General features: G+C 37.7%; 1 protein-coding gene across 3 annotated transcripts in view; it reads right to left on the bottom strand.

The window, feature by feature from the left end:
* The window catches only part of sptbn1 (spectrin, beta, non-erythrocytic 1), an 86,638-nt gene that overhangs the window by 28,873 nt on the left and 37,765 nt on the right, over window positions 1-20,000 (bottom strand). For all 3 annotated transcript variants that reach the window (XM_079597838.1, XM_079597837.1, XM_079597839.1), the window contains 13 exons: window positions 18,588-18,761; window positions 17,326-17,417; window positions 17,168-17,248; window positions 15,400-15,515; window positions 13,418-13,530; window positions 11,983-12,170; window positions 10,507-10,624; window positions 9,694-9,852; window positions 8,804-9,106; window positions 7,774-7,927; window positions 5,211-6,081; window positions 3,660-3,797; window positions 343-1,099 (listed from right to left, as the gene is read on the bottom strand). In XM_079597838.1, the coding sequence (XP_079453964.1) occupies window positions 343-1,099; window positions 3,660-3,797; window positions 5,211-6,081; window positions 7,774-7,927; window positions 8,804-9,106; window positions 9,694-9,852; window positions 10,507-10,624; window positions 11,983-12,170; window positions 13,418-13,530; window positions 15,400-15,515; window positions 17,168-17,248; window positions 17,326-17,417; window positions 18,588-18,761 (3,264 nt within the window). The remainder of the gene's footprint in view (window positions 1-342; window positions 1,100-3,659; window positions 3,798-5,210; window positions 6,082-7,773; window positions 7,928-8,803; window positions 9,107-9,693; window positions 9,853-10,506; window positions 10,625-11,982; window positions 12,171-13,417; window positions 13,531-15,399; window positions 15,516-17,167; window positions 17,249-17,325; window positions 17,418-18,587; window positions 18,762-20,000) is intronic.

Genomic DNA, 20,000 nt, shown 5'->3' with positions numbered 1-20,000 from the left:
TAGATAGATAGATAGATAGATAGATAGATAGAGCGATAGATAGAAGGACAGAGATGGATGGATGGATGGATGGATGGATGGATGGATGGATGGATGGATGGATGGATGGATGGATGGATGGATAGATAGATAGAAGGACAGAGAAGGATGGATGGATGGATGGATAGATAGAAGGATGGATAGATAGATAGATAGATTGATGGATAGATAGATAGATAGATAGATAGATAGATAGATAGATAGATAGATAGATAGATAGATAGATAGATAAGATAGATAGATAGATAGATAGATAGATAGATAGATAGATAGATAAGATAGATAGATAGATAGATAGATCACCTGGTTGTTGAGGAAGGCCTCGGCTTGTTTGGTGTCTCTGAGGAAGATCTGGTAGGCGTGAGACTGTGACAGAAGGTTCTGCCGGTTCTCCCACATCTTGTGAAGCTCGTTCCAGCCGGTGTCCAGAGCCTGCAGCCTCTGCCTCAGGAACATGTACTGGGCGTCCGTCTGCCCCTGCGTCACCATCTCACCCATGTCTCGCATCTTCTGATAGTCCTCTTCATAGTTGTTAATCTCATTCTTGATGCCTTCGTGTTGAGCTAGAAGCTTCTCCGCCTCGGCTAGCGTGTTCGGCATGTCTTCAGACGCGATGGCCGTTTGCGTTCGCGAGAGCCAAGACTGGAAATCGTCCAGTTCGCGAAGGAACTGCTGGAGTTTACTGGCTTCCCCAAGAGATTCCTCTCGGGTTCGAAGCGTTTCTTTCATCTCTTCCCAAACCGAGGTGATTTCCGCTAGTCGTCCTGTGATGGCTTTGGCCTGGTCGGGATGTTCTCCGGCTAAACGATCCGCTTCGCCGCGGAGATCTCCCAGTTTGGCTTCGATGGCGGCCAGGTCGCGCTCCATGCCGGTGAGTTTGCGCTGCAGGGCCATTACGCCGGTCAGGTCGTTCCCCAGCTCCTGAGTGGACTCGATGACTTTTGTCTTCTCGCGGATCCAGGATTTGGTCTCGTTGCAGTCGAGGTGGTAGTTCTGCACGCCCAAGGCGGAGTTCAGGGACTCTTTCTTCTGGTCCACCAGGTCCCGGAACTGACTCCACCTGCGGATGAGCATCAGGCTGCATTTAAACACACGCACTGCAATACAGCGCCTTGGTTTCCAATACAAATATAGGAACATTCTCAAAACAAGATACATTGATTTTTTTTTTGTAACTTATACAATTTAACAATGATTTATTAACCCCTTATATTGGCATTGCCATTACATATTTAAAACAGTAATATCCTATACTAAACCTAAACTAATCTTGACAAACTATATATCATTTGAAAGCTTACAATCTCTAGTTTACATATTTGGTGACTGATTTTCAAAATAAATGACAGAGGAGCCGTAATTTATCAATTTGCAACAAGAATATGTTCATACTCCTGAGGCGTGTTCAGACCTTTATTTTGAAATAGTGATGAACATGAAAAATCATGAAAGAATGGTAGAAACCTCAGTTTGTTTTCATGCCGAGAGTTCAAAAGATAGCATCCGTTCAATTCTTTTAGAAAAAAAGCTCTGAAAATGTTTTAAATATAAAGAAAATAATAATAGATTCAGCATTAGTGATGTGCAGCGAGCTATAATGCACATACGTGATCTTTTGTGTTTCTTAAAGGTTGAGTTCATTTCTAAATCTGCCAAACTTCCAACACTACTTCTGAATAGGATGTCTACTTCATAAATTGTATGAAAATTGTAAAAATAATGGTTCAGACTCAAACCACATATGGAAATTGAGGCGCCCTTATATGGGCGGTAATGTCCACTAGTGGAGAAGTGTGGTACTGCGCCCGAACTAAATCTCACTGAACGCTGATTTTTTTAGATATCAACCTAACATTTGAAACACAACTTGTTCAGATTTTTGGCTTTGATTTTTTTGCATTTTTAGAGTCCACCAGGTTTTGAAAATATATATATTATATAAAATATGAATAATTACATTTTTAACATTGTACATTTTCATAAACTCAAACTTCTATAACTTCTTTTTTTCTGTTCAACTTCCTTAATTTATTTCACTTCTACAAAAATCTGCCAAATGTCTTCTTTAAAGGGGTCATGACATGGGTTTTTTTATTTTATTATTATGTTCCCTTAGGTGTAATTATAGTATTACTATAGTTTTTTTTACAAAAAACTTTTAAAATGTAGTGATTTATGACCTTTTCCCACCCTGTTTCTCATCTTCTGATTCACACAGTCTGTTTTGGGGGTGTTTCCCCTTTAAGAGTTCAGTGTTAACGCCCACTGTTATGATTGGCTAACGTCAGTGCCTATGCATCAATTATTAACGCCCCCAGCCAGAAGGTTTGCGGATTCGGCGCAACTGTTTAGTAGCGGGTGATGCATGCGAAGCGATGGCTCTTGTAATGATAAAACCTTATTATGTTTGAGCCGGAATCAGAGGAAAATGAACCATGACCACAACAACGAAGACTGGATCAGCTCGTGTCCACATGGAAAGTGAAACTATTTTGAATTAATAAAAAAATTGTAACCCGAGACACTTGAAAACGGATTATTGTTGCCTAATTATCCTATAGCTTAATTTGCTAACAGTTTAACATTATTTAACTAATTTCAATTACATGATAGGGTGTACCACGGACAAAAATGCATGCACAGGCCATATTTGAAGATGCAGCATTGATAAAGGCAACATTTTTAATTTTCTATCACATGTAGGCCTAACGTACTAGACAGGCGACATATTTTCAAGATTCTCTTATACAAATGTGTTTATATTAGCCAGTGATAAAAAGTAAGTTTGCAACGTCGTTTTGAGCCCAGAATAGTCGGCACGGACTTATCTTTGAGCAACAGTTTTCTAGCAAAGCCAGCATCATATTGGGATTTTTTCTCAAAACAGTCATCCTTATAATGTATAGAGCAAACACTTACATTAACACTGCCGTGACTGGGACGTCCGCAAAAAATAAAGTGCATCCATTTTTCCCTGACGACTGGATCTTTCGCAGCGTATTCAAAGATGTTGTTTGTCCACAGCCAGGAACAGCACATCTGCGGCATCGTAATTCCCCCGTGACACAGACCCACTCGCTGTGCGGCGACTGAACACTTGTGAGGCGCGGGGGCGACAACGATACGAAATGAGCGTAGTTGTCTTGCGCTGGAGGCGGTCATTGCAAACGCTGGTACGTCACTTCGTACTGTGACGTCACTTCTTACCATGGATCCAGAACGAGCTGTATTTAGAGCTTGATTAAATAAATGATTCGTTTATAATGGGGAGGACGTCTTAAGCTATGAAACTTGCAGGACGTTTTAATGGTACAAAGACCTCTTATATACCAAAAGATCAAGGCAAATTTGGTTTCTCATGTCATGACCCCTTTAAAACAAGACCAATCTTACATCTATATTCCTAGCATTCCTGAATTACAACCATTTAAGTTCGAAATCTGCATTTTCATGTCTATTTAAAAAAAGGGGGGTGCCGGCAGAATGCATATATAAAGCCCTACAATTTATATATAGCATTTTTATCAGACAAATCACAGTTAGTTTTTCCCCATGCTGTGTACCGGCATCCAGTCACATGTTCTGGTGACATGGCAGAAGCATAAAGTGCTGTGACTTGCCTGGTGTTGAGTTTGTCCTGTTGGGTTTTGATGTCTTTCTCGCTCGGGTGTCCGTTGTGTATCAGCTGTCTGGCGATCTGATTGACGACAGCCACACGTGAGGCCTGGTTGTTCATTTCAGGCTCCAGACTCTCAAACCTGGAACATAAAGAAATTAGGGATGTCAATTTTCACAAATTCCCATGATCGTTCGTCGTTTAAATTAACGATCAATTAATCGATTAATCGTTAGCCTTAATGCTGCATATGCGTCTGCTGCAGTGCATGGCCAACAGCGTGACAGGGTCGGCAAATCCTGCTCAAAACGCGATGTTTCTCACCAAATGACTGAGAATGGTTTTTAATCTAAATAAAGGGCTAGTAGGATTGATGTGATTGATCATTTAATATATTTAATAATCAAATATAATGACTACTACTAATACAGCGCGTCACCAGCGCCGCCTCAGATGTGCAGAATGTGTGACTGGACGAGCTCTCCCTGAACACACTGAACACGGCAACTAAACCCAATGCATTCACAACCATTTAATACAATAGTGTTCTCATGTTATGTAATATGTCAGTCCCAAATTATTCATCGTTATTATTAGTCGTGCATTTCTGTTTGAGCTGTGCGCGCTGAATGAAGGCTACCGTTAATCTGGAGCACTAGTTTGCTAGCGCGTTATTTAACTCAAAGAAACGCATCCTATATGAGATTAATCAGATATATTCAAAATAAACATAATATTACAAATTATTTCTGCAGAAAATTACGCGAATGCACAAGTGAGCTTAAACTAAGTTGCGTGCCATTCATTCAGAATGATCATGTTGTGGACGCGCTCTTCCTGGAGCAACGCGACACGGCAACTAAACTCAAATGATGCACAATGTTTTATTACAATATTGTTCTCTTTATAATGTTATGTAATATGACAGTCCTCCCAATAGTCATTAGTCGTGCAGTGCCGTTTGAGCCGCGCACGCTGAAGCTGATCACGCGCACTACAGCGCTAATTTAAGGGATGCATCCAATATAAGATAAATCAGATATAGATCGGCATACGCAAAATAAACACAATATTACAACTTACATTTGAACAAAACGCGCTCGCTTTGTTGCGCGGTTGAGCAGCGCGCACGCGCATGAACCTACTTAATCCATGATCGAGAAGTTGTCTCGATTAAATGTATTATCGACAATTAATCGATCGTCGATTAATCGTTGACATCACTAGTAATAAGCAGTGTGTGTGTGTAATAAGCAGAGTGTACGCACGTTGTGGACCCGCCTATAGGCGTATATTACTAATGCACCCTTTAAATAACAAAAAATATACCGCGCCATGGACTTTAGAGCAGGTTTTTGTTGGTCAACGGCTCAGTCTATTTCATATTCCTGAACACACACCTCGTTTTCAGACCAGCAGCTCATGGGCGCACAAATTGGTGCAAATGCATTTGCTATTTAAACAACACGGCGCACAACTGCATAAGGCTGAACCTAGCAAAAAACACTTGCGTCGCGCCGAGTGTATGAGAGCGCCCGCAGACTTGACCTCTCACCTGTGCTGAATGACCTCAAGGTCCTCCAGTTTCTCTGGGATCTCCATGCTGTTGAGCCACTGCTCCTTCTCATCGATCCAGAGCTCACACGCATCCGCCTCGCTAAACATCTTATAGAGCGCCAGGGCGTCCTGCAAGGCCTGTTTCCTCAGCCGGGTCAACTCCGAAACCTCCTTATAGCGCTCCTCGATGCCCGCTAGCCGCTCGCTAACGTTCTCCGCCTTCGCCTGCTCGGGAGGAAGAGACTGAGCCTGTTCGTGGAGAGCGTCGATCACCGGACGATAACTAGCAACCTCGGTCGACGCGTCTTTGTGTTTCCTAACCAAAGCTTGAGTTGAAAACTCATCATGGCCGACATCTGAGGTGGAGACGATCCGAAGCGCGTCTAAAGTCCAGGCGTCCACGTCGTCAGCGTCGACCTGGAACTGGTGAAGGCTACAAGCTTCTTCCAAACGGGTTTTCCTCACCAACGCTAGCTGTTCCAGAGCGGCCCATTGCGCTTGAACATCCGCGATACGCTCACGGATCTTAGCTTCGCCGAAGTGCCCGGCGTCGGCCATGGTTTGACCCTCGCGGACCGTGTTCTGGAGGTGTCCCGAGCGCCCGCTCATCTCGTCTTCGAGAGCACGATGTTGACTCAATAGGCGGACGGCGCCGGTTAAGTCCTTCCCGCAGTCGTCTGAGGAAAGGATCTGCTCTTTCTCCCGAATCCAACCCTCTTCCTCGGCCATTTCCCAGAAGAACTTCCACAAACGCCGGGACTCTTCGAGGCGTGCGCGACGCTCGGATGCTAACTGGGACAGCTCCTGGTAGCAGAACTCCATGTGGGACACGCGGTCTCGGATGACCTGAGGGTCACAGGGTTTGTAGCCTGAAGAGGAATGGAGAGAAGGTCAAGTCAACACACTTACAATACAGAGAGTTTCAGAGATAACAGGAAAATAATACAACAGAGTTTGTTTCCAGAAGAAATTAGCGTCACAGTACAGCTTAAGGAAGCTCAGTGATGTTTCATTTTTGTTGTTATTAATTAAAAGTTGTTAATTTAGTTCATTTATATATATAGCCGTGATGTCTTCGTCCAGCTCATTCTCATATAATGGTGTCAGTGCAGGCAGATTAATAACATTGTTGAATATTAAATTAAATGTCCCCAATTAAGCAAGACAAGAACGACATATGTACCGTGACTTTGGTCAAAAAGGGCGGGAAAACCTTTTTCCAGAAGCATATGGTTTCTACATAATTCTGGAAAAAGGATTTCCTGCCCAGTATTTCTAATATCTAAAAAAATATATATATTTTGGGGATTATTCCATGTGTAAGTCTTTTGTGTAAGAGTTTTTATTGTTAGCTAAAACTAAAGCTGAAATTAAAACTATTAAAGTCCCCCTGTGGTGAAAATCAAGTTTTTAATGTTGTTTATGTGTCTATGTGGCGTTTTTAAATGAGCTTCAAGACAAACCATGTGTAAATTCATAAGTCAACACTATTTCTCCTTAAAACTGCAGTTCAAGCTATTTTAAGGCAAGGGAAAAACATTTAAATATGTAATTTTGGTGATCAAAGATGAGTTTTAACGGATACAATTATTGACTACAGGGGACTTTAAAAACAGCTTTCATAAAAAAAAGAAAAAAAAAAGATATATATATGAATTAGATTAAAAAGAAATGTTGCTTTGGCAACTAACTGAAGTGTAAGTTGAAGAATTAAAAAGACTAAAACTGAAATAGAAATCTTTTAATTAAGAGATTTAATCAATTATATTTTATATACATATGTGTGCAAGGATAACACTTTATTTCGATGGTCCACTTTAGACATTCTACTAACTATAAGTAACTTTTCAAGTTTGTAAACTTATTCTACTAACACACAAACCTAACAAACTACTAATACTATAATGAGAGTTTGTTGACATGTAGTTGCAGAGTTACTTATAGTTAGTAGAATGTCTAAAGTGGATCATGGAAATAAATTGTGCTGAGATTTAGAGCATATCCAGACTTTTCTCAAATTTATTACATTTGCCAGATTTTTCCTGGCCTAGAAATCAGTTTTTAAATTCCCTTTATTTCCAGCTTTTCAATGACCGTGGGAACCTTGCAAAACCCGATCTGGACTGGCTCTGCATGAGAAAAAAAAAAAAAAACGGCTCTGCTCCAGCAATCTGAATCTGAACCTGGATGCATCATAAAAAGAATAATAAATCATAAAAATCATAAATCATAAAAAATCATAAACTCACAAAAATATTTTTCTCCCACTATAATAAATGAGCTGTCTGGACTGGACCTGGACTCCCTATTTTAATTTTATTCTAAAATAATATGATTTTAAATATATATAAAAATATATATATTTCACAAACTGCTTTTTGTCTCGTCTTTTGTAAATCCCTTCAGATTAAAAGCGTCTGCTAAAAGCATAAATGTGAATTTAAATGTCAATAAATTGATTTCACCGTCACTCTAAAGTCAGTTCCTGATGGCACAAAGACACTAAACCAAATTGCTTGTTTAAATGTCACATGTTCTCAGAGCGAGAGAGCGGTTCTTACCCTCCTCGTCCACGGCGAACCGCTGAGCGTTGGCGTTGACGGCTTTGACGCGGTCGGCCTGAATGCCGATGTCGGCCTCCACCAGCGCGTGTTTCTGGAGAAGATCTTCCACCCCCAGCAAGTGCTTCCCATAATCCTGAGAAAGCAGCAGCATCTGCGGAGAACAGCGGACAGTCATCAGGATATGCAAATCAAGCGTCAGTTCTGGCGGGTCACGTTAGCCAAGCTTACAGGGATACGATACGACGCCTATCACTGGATATGTTTACATGCATAACTTTTGTTTCAATCTGACTGAATTCATTCTGATTGATGAATCCGAACATAGTGTTTACATGAACACTGAACATGTGATCGGGTTGATGTGCGCGTTTATATGTCACAATATATTTTTTGACATGCACAATAACTTCTCCTACACTGGCTCTTTATTTGTTTTGAACAGCGGACTTAATATTTATCCATTTCTGGTCATAATTTGGAGATAATGAACCGTTGTTGTGTGCTGCTCATATTTATCAAGCACACCCAGTCTGGAGCCGCACGGGTATATCTGTGGCAATAGCCAACTATACATTGTACGGGTCAAAATTATCCATTTTTCTTTTATGCCAAAAATCATGAGGATATTAAGATCATGTTCCATGAAGATATTTAGTAAATGTCCTACCGTAAATATATAAAACATGTATTTTTGTGAGTGAATGCAGCACAATCGTGAACATAAATGCACAACTTTAAAGGAGATTTTCTCAATGTTTACATTTTTTTGCTCCTCAGATTCCAGATTTTCAATAGTTGTGTCTCGACCAAATATTGTCCTATCCTAACACACCGAACATCAATGGAGAGATTATTTATTCAGCTTTTATTGATGTATAAATCTCAATTGCAAAAAATTTACCCATGTGACTGGTTTGTGGTCCAGGGTCACATATATTAAAAGTTTAGCTGAAGATGAGGATGAAATCTCAAACCTTTTTGCCTTTTCTACAGCTTGAATCTATACTTTCATGTTCCTCTCTCTCACCTTCATCTCATCCATCCAGTCCATGATGTAGAGCATCTCCTGGAAGACGCGCTGCAGGCCGAGGTTCATCTCCAGTCTCTGTCGGCGCGCTTTGAGCAGCTCCAGGAGATACTCCCACAGGCGCAGGACGTTGTCTTTGCGCGCCGCGATGCGCTTGATGTCGTGGTAGTTCTCGGCCTCCAGCTCTCTGGCCACGGACACCACCGCCTGCACGCGCTCCTCGTACGCCGCGATATCCGTCTCGATCGCTTCGTGCTTTTTAGTCGCTGCCTCGACCGCCTGGAGGTCGAATCCGAAATTGTCCTGCAGAAAAGAAACAGGAATGTTAGGAAAAAACACTAGTTTTAATTTATTTATTATTATTTGGTTCATGTATGTTTACTTTAGAGGAAGCAGAGATTTTTTGTGGCAAAATTATGAAAAATACTCATTTTTATTTGCATAAATCATAATAATAATAATAATATACATGGATAAGTAATAATAAAATATAATAATTTATAATAAATATTAAATATTATTTATATTAATAATAATATTATAGTAAACAATGTTTGTCAAATATATATATATAATGTACATTGTAAAAAATTGCTGATTTAAAGCCTTTATTTTCACAAAAAAATATAAATAATAATATAAATGTACAATTAGTAATAACATAATAATATATATATTTTTAAATATATTATAATATCTTAATATCAAAGCAGAGTTCAGAAATATATAAATAAAATGTCAATGTATAAATATAAAATAAAATCTTTCACCACCAGGGGGCACAAAATAATTTGAAATCAGTGCTGGCATAACATTGCAGAGAGCCATGAAGGACACAGCGTGTGTGTGTATGTGTGTGTGTGTGTACAGTAAACGCTGAAGGACTGAACCTGTGAGACGAGCCGCTGGTTCTCGCTCAGCCAGGTCTCCCTCATGGCGGCCTTGCGGTCGAAGCGTCTGGCGAGTTGCTCCAGTTTCTCCTGTCGAATCAGTTCGGTCCTCAGCGCCAACTCACGCTCGTGCTCGGCCTTTTCCAGACGCTCCCACGCCTGCCACAACATCACATCAACACACAGTCAGCGTTCAGACTCAAGTGAGGCTAAATCGGATGCTTTTAACAGGCTGACGTCACAAAAATATGTTTTTATATTCTCACACCCGGGAACAATACTGTCGACATAAAAGTTTGCTAAGAAGTATTTCCTACTAAAGCAAGGCAGTGTTTGATTCCCTTTTCCATTTTTAATTTGTGATTATTTTAATTAATTTCTGTATAAAGTGCATATTTTACATTGTAAAAGTGCAAAAAATACATGTATTTAAAATAAAATAAACTAACTGTTAGCTATCGTTAGCCATATAGCATATTAAGATACGACCTATAGCAGACAAGTGGGCGTGGCCTTGGATGGTCACATGCCTGGTGCATTATGGGTGTTGTAGTTTTCCTACCTATTTGTGAATATCTGCCGATAGTGTAAGAATAAATAATCCTGTTCTCCCTTTAGAATAATTGTATTTTTCTGATGCCACTGGCAGATATTTGCTCTTGTTTAAAGCATAAACTTGATTAATTATTTAGTAAACAAGGATTGATATCAGTCATTTTGCATCTCGAGTGAATGTATGTTTAGATATTTGTGCTGGAAAACAGACTGGAGGAAAACTTGCCGTTTTTAAAGTAAAATCTGAGGTATTTTCACCTTGTTGATGTCTGAGATTAGCTTGCCCTCTCGTGGCATGTACACCTTCTGGTTATTAGCCCTCATCTTGCTCTGGATAGTGAACAGAAGCACCTCCAGGTTTCCCTTCTCAGTGAATCTGTGGAGAGAGAGAGAGAGAGAGAGAGAGAGAGAGAGAGAGAGAGAGAGAGAGAGAGAGAGAGAGAGAGAGAGAGAGAGATTGAATCACTTTTATTTAAAACATATAGGTGAAACCAATCTGTGTTGCCACTAACACTACATTCCACAATCTCAATTACGAAAAAAAAAAAAAAAAAAAAAAAAAAAAAATTAAAATATGAGAGGAAAAAACAAACACCATATGACTTAAAAAGTCAACAGTAGATCATCATTTTCATTAACTGTGCATAACACTCCATTTATGGCCCAAGTATTCACAAACATTGGTAAACACCCAACCAGTTTATAATATGCATATGCAGCATAATGTGCGAAATTAAAGGATCATTTGAGAGAGAGAGAGAGAGAGAGAGAGAGAGAGAGAGAGAGAGAGAGAGAGAGAGAGAGAGAGAGAGAGAGAGAGAGAGAGAGAGATGAAAATAAACTTCAGCTCATTCTAGTCCTAATATATAGACTATATTCTGCTGTGTGTCAGCGGTGTAACGATGCCCTCGTGTGACGATTCGATACATCACGATATTGAACTCACGATACCATATTATTGCGATACTAATGAAAATTAACTGTTGATTAAAATGCTATATTTGATATTTCATCGTGTGTGTAAATGAACAGGCTTAGACTTGGTGCTGGAAACCCAACATAGGACAATAGAGAATAACAATATTCATGATTCTGAAGCTGAAAACACTGAGTTATTGTAGATGAATATGCTTTCACTGACTAGATATATTTAAAATAATGTAGGCCACTTTTTACTGGCATTATCATGACCCACAAATATGCATTATTATACATTATATTCAACATTATATGTAATACTGACACTAATACTCTGCAAACTTGAATTTTTTCTCACATTGTAATTATCATTTTGGGTGAACTATACACAATACATATTGTTGCATTTATATATTGCGATATACAGGTGAAACTGGAAAAATTATAATATGGTGCAAAAGTTCATTTATTTCAGTAATTCAACTTAAAAGGTGAAACTAATATATTATATAGACTCATTACATGCAAAGTGAGATATTTCAAGCCTTTATTTGTTATAATTTTGATGATTATGGCTTACAGCTTATGAAAACCTTTTCACAATATTCTCATTTTGAGCCATAATCATCAAAATTATAACAAATAAAGGCTTGAAATATCTCACTTTCCATGTAATGAGTCTATATAATATATTAGTTTCACCTTTTAAGTTGAATTACTGAAATAAATTAACTTTTGCACCAATTTTTCCAGTTTCTCCTGTATATTGTGACATGATATATAGCTACACCGCTACTGTCTGTCTTAGACACTCACTTGGGTGGTTTCTCCACGGTCCTGTAGGTGTTGAAGGCCTGAAGCTGCTGCTGGACTCCAACCAGTGAGTTTGCAAACTTTCGATTATTAAGGATGATGATGGTTTGTTCGATCCACTCCAGCAGATCGGATGCCAGAGATTCATATTTCTCGATCATCTTCTCGGTCTCGATGGCGTTGTCGAGCACCTAGTAAACACAGACCACTTTTAATAAAGTATTTTTGCATTTGCATTAAAGTCGCAAAGCACCGGAGTTAAAGTTACAGCTTTAGATAAGTTGGAGCTTCGATTCTGGCTATAAATGGTTGAAAATAAACTTATCACAGTTCAGAATGTAAAACATGTATATATGTAAATATTAAGATGACGCCATTGCTAATGGTTACATTTAAATTACGTAGTTATGTATTATATTATTAAATTTTAAGTTATTATTACTTATTATATATTATATATAATTTTTTTTTTTTTTTTTTTTAAACGTTATTTATTTTATTTTAATAGGAATATTTAAACTTACAACTTTGCTGCTGCTTACAATACAATAAATAATTAAATAAATAAAATAAATAAATAGACTGAAGTAATCAATCAGTTAATAAACAGATGTAAGAAGACTAACAAAAATTATGTAAATATTAAGATGATGCTATTACATCTCAAATAGGAATGCATTTAATTATTTTAATAGGAATCTTTAAAGTGTCATTTATTTATTTCAAAAATGAAAAATAAACAAACAAGCAAATAAATAAATAGAGTACATTTATGTTAATAAATCAATAAACAGAGGTAGGATAAGACCTAACGCAATTAAATATGTAAATATTAAGATGATGCCATTACTAAGTTAGATTTTATATAGGAATTTATGTATATAATTTTTTTTTTTTTTTTAAATCAATAAAACTTATTTTATTTTAATAGTAATATTTAAACGATTTATTTTTAATATGAATATTTCAATATTTAACCGTTACATCTCAAAAATTTATGTATTTATTTAATTATTTATTTATTTGTATTTTAATAGGAATCTTTAAAATATTATATTTTTCTTACGAAACTGATAAATAAATAGAAAATAAACAAATAGCACATTTAAAAGGTAGGAGACTAATTGCAATTAAATATGCAAATATTAAAATTACCCCATTACTAACACTTCAATTTCCAATAGGAATTTATTTATTTACTTCTTATATATATATATATATATATATATATACATATATATATATTATATATATATATTATTCATATTTTTTTTATTTAAAGCATTTTATTTTAATAAGATTATCTTATATTTCTCAACAATAAAAAATAAATAAATAAATAGCACACATATGACTGAAATCGTCAGCCTCTAAAATGTCCTTTGACAGAAAACGGAGAACCTTCTAGAAGTAGTTTACGTGTTTTGAAGACTCAGACCTTTCCGATACGTTTGCCCTCCACCTTCAAGGCCTTCATCTTGGAGAAATAATGGTAGTATGTGACGACATAAGTGATGACGGACTTCTCATCTGGATGGTCAACGCTGATATCTGCACAAAAAGAAAGAGTGTGAGTGTGTGTAGTTATGCTGGGTACACACCACAATTCGATTTTCGGCTGATTTTGGGCCGATTTCCCCCCTTCCGACAATCCTAGCTATGCCCCCGATTGTCTTGATGGTTCTACAGATTATCTTATCAGATTTTCCTTTGGTGTGAGGTGTGTGTTAAGAGTGTCTGAACCAGCTCGGAAGAACGTCGGAGCCGCAACCCGATCGCGAAACGTAAATATTCAACATGTGTGGGGGGATATTTAAAATCCTGATGTGTGGTGGGGGAACCCCGAGGACAAACGCGCGCACGCTCTGGAGATTATCACGTGAAACGAAACAATATCCAATCAGATGATGGAAGAGACGGTCATTCACACACACACACACACACACACACACGCACGCACAGACACACACACACACACACACACACACATGCACGCACAGACACACACACACACACACACACACACACATGCACGCACAGACACACACACACACACGTTTTCTTCGTTTAGAAACGGAGACCTTCTGCTACGTTTGCACCTCCCGTCCAGACTACAACGGCAAAAACGAAGACCTAAAACGGAGAAGTTTAGAAACGCTGCCGAACCCGTTTTGCGTTTTGAATCTCCGGAGGGCGTTTAGTGAAGACGGCCGAAACGGAGGACTTTAGAAACGCTCACGCTCAACTCTATGATCGGGTGTCATCAGTCATGGCGTATCCTTCCCTGATTCGTCAGCCACCCATCACATGACCCGTCCCCGGGAGGAAAACATACACAAACAGCCTGGACTACGTAACGTTAGCGACTGCAACATGGATAACGAATTACAAGCGTTACTGACGTTGATGTCTTTGCTAGCAGCTGTTGTGCAAGTCAATTCTGCATTTTACAATAGCCGCGTTTCCATCGCGGGAACTTTCCCCAGGAACTGGGAACTGTGGGCTGGGACTCGGTGTGTTTACACCGCAGGAATCAGGGTCTAAATGAAGTTCCGGGGAAATATTCCCCCCTCAGAAAGTCCCTGCTGGCGAGGTAGTACTTATTCAAAGTTCAGGAACTTTCGGGGGCGGGACTTGTGCGCTGAAGATGCTGATTGGTTGTGTTCACGCCGCATTTTGATTGGATGACTCCACGCAGCATTCTATTTTAACCGCCATTTTTAAAAATCTATTGCGGTTCGTGGCTTCATGCAGTGAGAGTCGTCTGTCTGCAAATATGGAAATTTTTTTTTTTTTAAACCACAGCTGGACCGACGACGAGGTTCAGGCTTTATTAAGTGTATTTGTGGAAGAGGACATTTTCTGCGCGTTCGTCCCAGCCGTCTCACGGTCAATGTCCGCAATAGCTGATAACTTTTATATCTAGCATTACGAGCTTTCTGAACACGCTTTAGTATCAGTGCTCGTCTCTTTCTGCCGTTTTGTTAATTACCTCGTTAGTAAACCAATACATCACAAACACCTGCAGCACAGTTTGAATCTCCTCCATACTTATTATAAATGTGGCGCTCAAAACTGATTACTGTCCGCCGCAGACTGGGAGGAGCCGTCGCGCGCAGTTTATAATCTTCCCGGTACTTTAGACCGCGGTGTAAACGCAGAGAGCAAACGGTCTGGGGCAAAAAATAGTTCCTGGGACAAATTTTTCCGGGTAATTTCGGTGGAAACGCGGCTTTAGACCGACTCTGAAGTAGGAGTAAATTAGTTCCTCCAAAAGGAGTTCCTAGAACTAAAATCATTCCTAGTTCCTGCGGTGCGAACACGCCGATCACCGGGGAACTTCCACCGATAGTTCTGGGAACTATGAAGAGGTTCCTCCTGTTGTGCGGTGCAGAGACTGAGACCAGGATGGGCTTTTACCTTCTGGGTCCAGGAGTTTGGTGAGGCCCAGGTGTTGCTCGGCCAGGTTGAAGGCGTTCTGCAGGTTGTAGTGAGCGTTGGACTTCTTCAGTTTGTCGAAATCAATCAGGTCTGGCCTGGAAAGATCAAAAGCATTAAAATATTAAGGATATTATGATTGCAAAACAGAGCTTTTGATACAGGTGAGCTTAAAGTCAAGTCAAGTCATCTTCATTTATATAGCTCTTTTAACAATGTAGATTGTTTCAAAGCTGCTTTACAGAGATAAACGTATAATTTAAGGTAACAGAGATTGTTTTGGCTTTATAGCGGTTCTTGAATAATGTTATTTTCCAGCTAAATTAGTTTTGATTGATTCACTTCCGTCGCAACGATCATTAGTTATTAAACTAGAGGCCGCTAAGACGACACCGTTCTCTCTACACAGACTTTAAACGCCATCCTGTGAGAAACACTGATGGCGCTCACGTGCGCATCAAGAATTAATTCTATAGTTATGCGCATTTGAATATAATCAATCAGATCTGGCCTGGAAAGATCAAAAGCATTGAGATATTAAGGATATTATGATTGCAAAACAGAGCTTTTGATACAGGTGAACTTAAAGGGTTAGTTCACCCAAAAATGACTCTCCCTCATGTTGTTCCCCGTCAGACTTTCCTTCATTTTCAGAACACAACTGAATCTCACTCCTCAATAGGCTTCTATTGTACCGTATTTTCCGGACTATAAGCCGCACTTTTTTTCATAGTTTGGCTGGTCCTGCGACTTATAGTCAGGTGCGACTTATATATCAAAATTAATTCATACTGACTGAGATGAACCAAGAGAAAGCATTACCGTCTACAGCCGCGAGAGGGCGCTCTAGTTAGCGGAGTCGTTCAGAAGCGACACCGAGGAAGAACTCAATGTATTCAGTGTTGAGGAGTGAGATCGGGAGCTTGGTGAACTTGCTGACCGGTAACTTGCTGGACTCGCTGGCTAATGTTAGTTTAGCCTATTCAGCCTCCCAGGGATATGTTCTTTATGCTATTGTGTCGATGAATAACTGTTAATGTGTTACGCTAACACACCGGACACTATTCAGCTGTTGTTCTGTGTGCTGTTGTGGAGCTGAATAACCTTTCCAGATTAAATGTCTGTTCTTGGTCTTGGATTTCGTGAAATACATTTCTAAATAAATGCGACTTATAGTCCAGTGCGACTTATATATGTTTTTTTCTTCTTCATGACGCATTTTTTGACTGATGCGACTTATACTCCGGAGCGACCGGAAAATACGGTAATTGAAACTTGCCGGCCCAGAAAGTTAGTAAAGACGATGTTTAAAATAGTCCAAGTGACTACAGCGGCTCAACCTTCAGTTTATCAAGCGACGAGAATACTTTTTGTGCGCTAAAGTAACGACTTTATTCAACTCTTGATTTTCAAGTGACTACAGTGGTTTCCGTTCTGAAGTTTCAATCACAACAGAAGCCTCTGGAGGAGTGAGACACTCTCAGATTTAATCACTAATATCTGCATTTGTGTCCCGAAGATGAAGGAAAGTCTGACGGGGAACAACATGAGGGAGAGTCATTACTGACAGAGTTTACATGTTCAGCTGAACTAACACTTTAAATGCTGTTAAAATCAGATACTCTAAGACTTTCACTCAAGTCGTATTGGAATTGGTGACTTGTAATCTTGTAATGGAGTCGTTTTTGCTGTAAGGAATCTGTAATTTTACTCGAGTGTGGTTTTCAGGCGCTCTCTACGCCTCTGGTACCTGTGTTTGTGAATGAGGGCATTGAAAGCCATGCCATCGCGCCAGCTGGTGGTGAAGTTGTGGATGTTGACGTTGGGATATCTGTGAAGCACAAACGAGAGCGGTTAGACATCGGGAACGCCAGTGTGTTTAAGTGTTTGCTCTGGATAGTCACCCACCCTGCGGTCTTCATCTGACACCACAGAAGAAGCGCGTCCTTGGCCGAGCGCTTCTCTTTATTATCCTCCGTCTCCACGCTGATGTCTTGGATCTGTTACACAAGTGATAACACGACATGATGGATGTTTCGTGCTTTTATTTAGACGTAATGTGAGGAAAATCAAAACGCTATTAAGGGTTTTAAAACTCTGGACTGGGGAAGGTTTAAGTAAAATTAATTAATTAATTAATTGATAAAAATGTGTTAAAATAAATAGATATTACACCTAACAGTACAGTACTATCATGAGTAGAAAACTAAATATTTGTCTGTATAATAAATAAATAAATGATTCCAATAAAAATGGTTTAAGTAAATATATAAATATAAATAAATAATACATATAAGAGTACAGTGTGATAGTGAGTAGGATTTTTTAAATAAAATAATAGAAACTCAATATTTCAATATTTTAAAATTTGATTAAAAATATATAATAAAAATGTGTTTAAATAAATGAATAATATATAAATAAATAATAATAATCTTAATAACAAAAAATATTTTGTTCAGTTAAAATAATAGATCTAAGAGTACAGTGATAGATAGATAACAACAAGTAGATAGAAATGTTATAAAGTAATAGAAACTCAATATTTTCTATAAATAAAATGTGTTAAAATATATTTAAAAATGTGATTGAAAAAAAATATGACTAATATATATAAATGACTAATATATAAATGTAAATAAATAACACATCTTAATAAAATAAAACAAAATATTTTTGTTTAGATCAAATAAAAAAAAATTCCAATAAATAATAAAAAAAGGGTTCAAGTAAATAAATAAATATATAAATAATACATCTAAGAGTACAGTGTTATAGTGTGTAGGAAAAAGTTGTTATAAAGTACTAAAAACTCAATTTCTTTATTAATAAATACATAAAAATGAACTAAAATAAATTTTAAAAATGATTAAAATATATATCAAATTTTAAATGAATACACAAATAAATAAATAAAAAATTATTAAAATTATAAAAATGTGTTTAAACTAATAAATAATACATAAATAAATCCTAATAAACTAAATATGTTCTAAATAAATAAATAGTTAAAAAAAAAAAAAAAATCCAATAATTTTTTATTTTTTTTATTTTTTTTAAATATAAATAAATAATACATCTAAGAGTACAGTGCTACAGCTAGTGTGATAAAATAATAGAAAAAATATTTTACACATTTCTAATATTAATAGCGGTGTGATTGTGTGTACCTGGAAGCGGAGGATGATGGTCCAGATGAGTCCGAGCGTGAGACGGTGGTTGCCGTCGACGATGTCATGTGACCCCATGTTCTCCAGGTGCACGCGCTGCTCCTTGAGGAACTGCAGGGCTTTGTCCACGTTCTCCAGGCAGTGGATCCGCATGCGGCCCTTCGTCGGCTTGGGCTGTGGAGGAACCAGATCATACGCATCAGTTATCTGGCTTTTTAACACCTCTGCGGTCACTGTTGACCGAAAATGTCGTTTTTTTAAATAATTTTTTTCTTCATTGGAATGGTACGAAACTTGGTGAAAGTTTTGGCACTTGCTATGTGAACAAAAAAAATATATGTATATATCATGGACATGATTCGAACAGGTTAAATTGTCCTGAAAAAAGTAGTCACACTTGTGCTCCTCTCATTGGAAATGAATGGGAGACGAGTTTCCTCTAGTGGACGCGTTTGGTACTGCAGCCGAACACAATCTCACTGAAAGCTCATTTTTTGAGATATCAGGCTCAAATTTGTTTATACTTATGGCTTTGATTTTCTCACAGTTTTAGATTAAAACATGTTTTCTGAAAATATATATTTCATATAAATTTGTATTTTTGCACATTTTTCACAACAACAAACGTAACATTCTGTAACTTTTTTTAAGTTCACTTTTTAAAAGCGAAATCTCATTGGCTGATGTCAATTTCTGACAGCGTGATACTTTCAGATGCATCACGTGACGCGCTCTGACATAAATGCTGTTTATAAGGTTTTTTTTATACAAATATTTTTATGGATTTTCCTTTTTTGCAGCAATCACTATCACACAGAAACACAAACATTAATACTAGATTTACATACTTATTGTGTTTATAAGTTTTGATGTGATTTAGGTGGTTTGTATTGTTGTTGCTAATGATTTGATAAGATATTGTGTCAGTAAATAGTTGTTTCCACTAAAAAAGTATGAATTTTTACATTACAAATCTTTAAATGGCTTTTTCTCAAAATAATTTTTTTGTCATTCTCCAGTATAAACATCTCAGCCGATGTACACCAAACTCTCCAGTTACACACTTAGCATTATTCTGAAGATATATTCAGAGGGATTTGTTAATAAATCATTCCTGGCCTGATTTATGTGACATTATAATTAAAAAAATATGACGAAAATCAATTTTTTAAGTCTATGGACAGTATATTTTGATTTCCTAGGTAATTAAAGCATATATCCATAAATTGTGTGTAATCAAAATGAAAAAATAATTTTGCACCTGGCTTTATCATATGTTCAGATCTATCTACCGAAAATATATGCAAAATTGCGCATATTTAATGAGATAATGCCTAATTTGCATAATTAAACATACAAATTTCAAAAACTTGCAATACATTTTTTTTTTATGAAGTTGTGTAAGTAATCAAC

The sequence above is a fragment of the Phoxinus phoxinus genome (genome assembly GCF_949152265.1).
Source record: "Phoxinus phoxinus genome assembly, chromosome: 22".
Taxonomy (NCBI): domain Eukaryota; kingdom Metazoa; phylum Chordata; class Actinopteri; order Cypriniformes; family Leuciscidae; genus Phoxinus; species Phoxinus phoxinus.
This window is presented reverse-complemented; position numbering and strand designations above follow the sequence as displayed.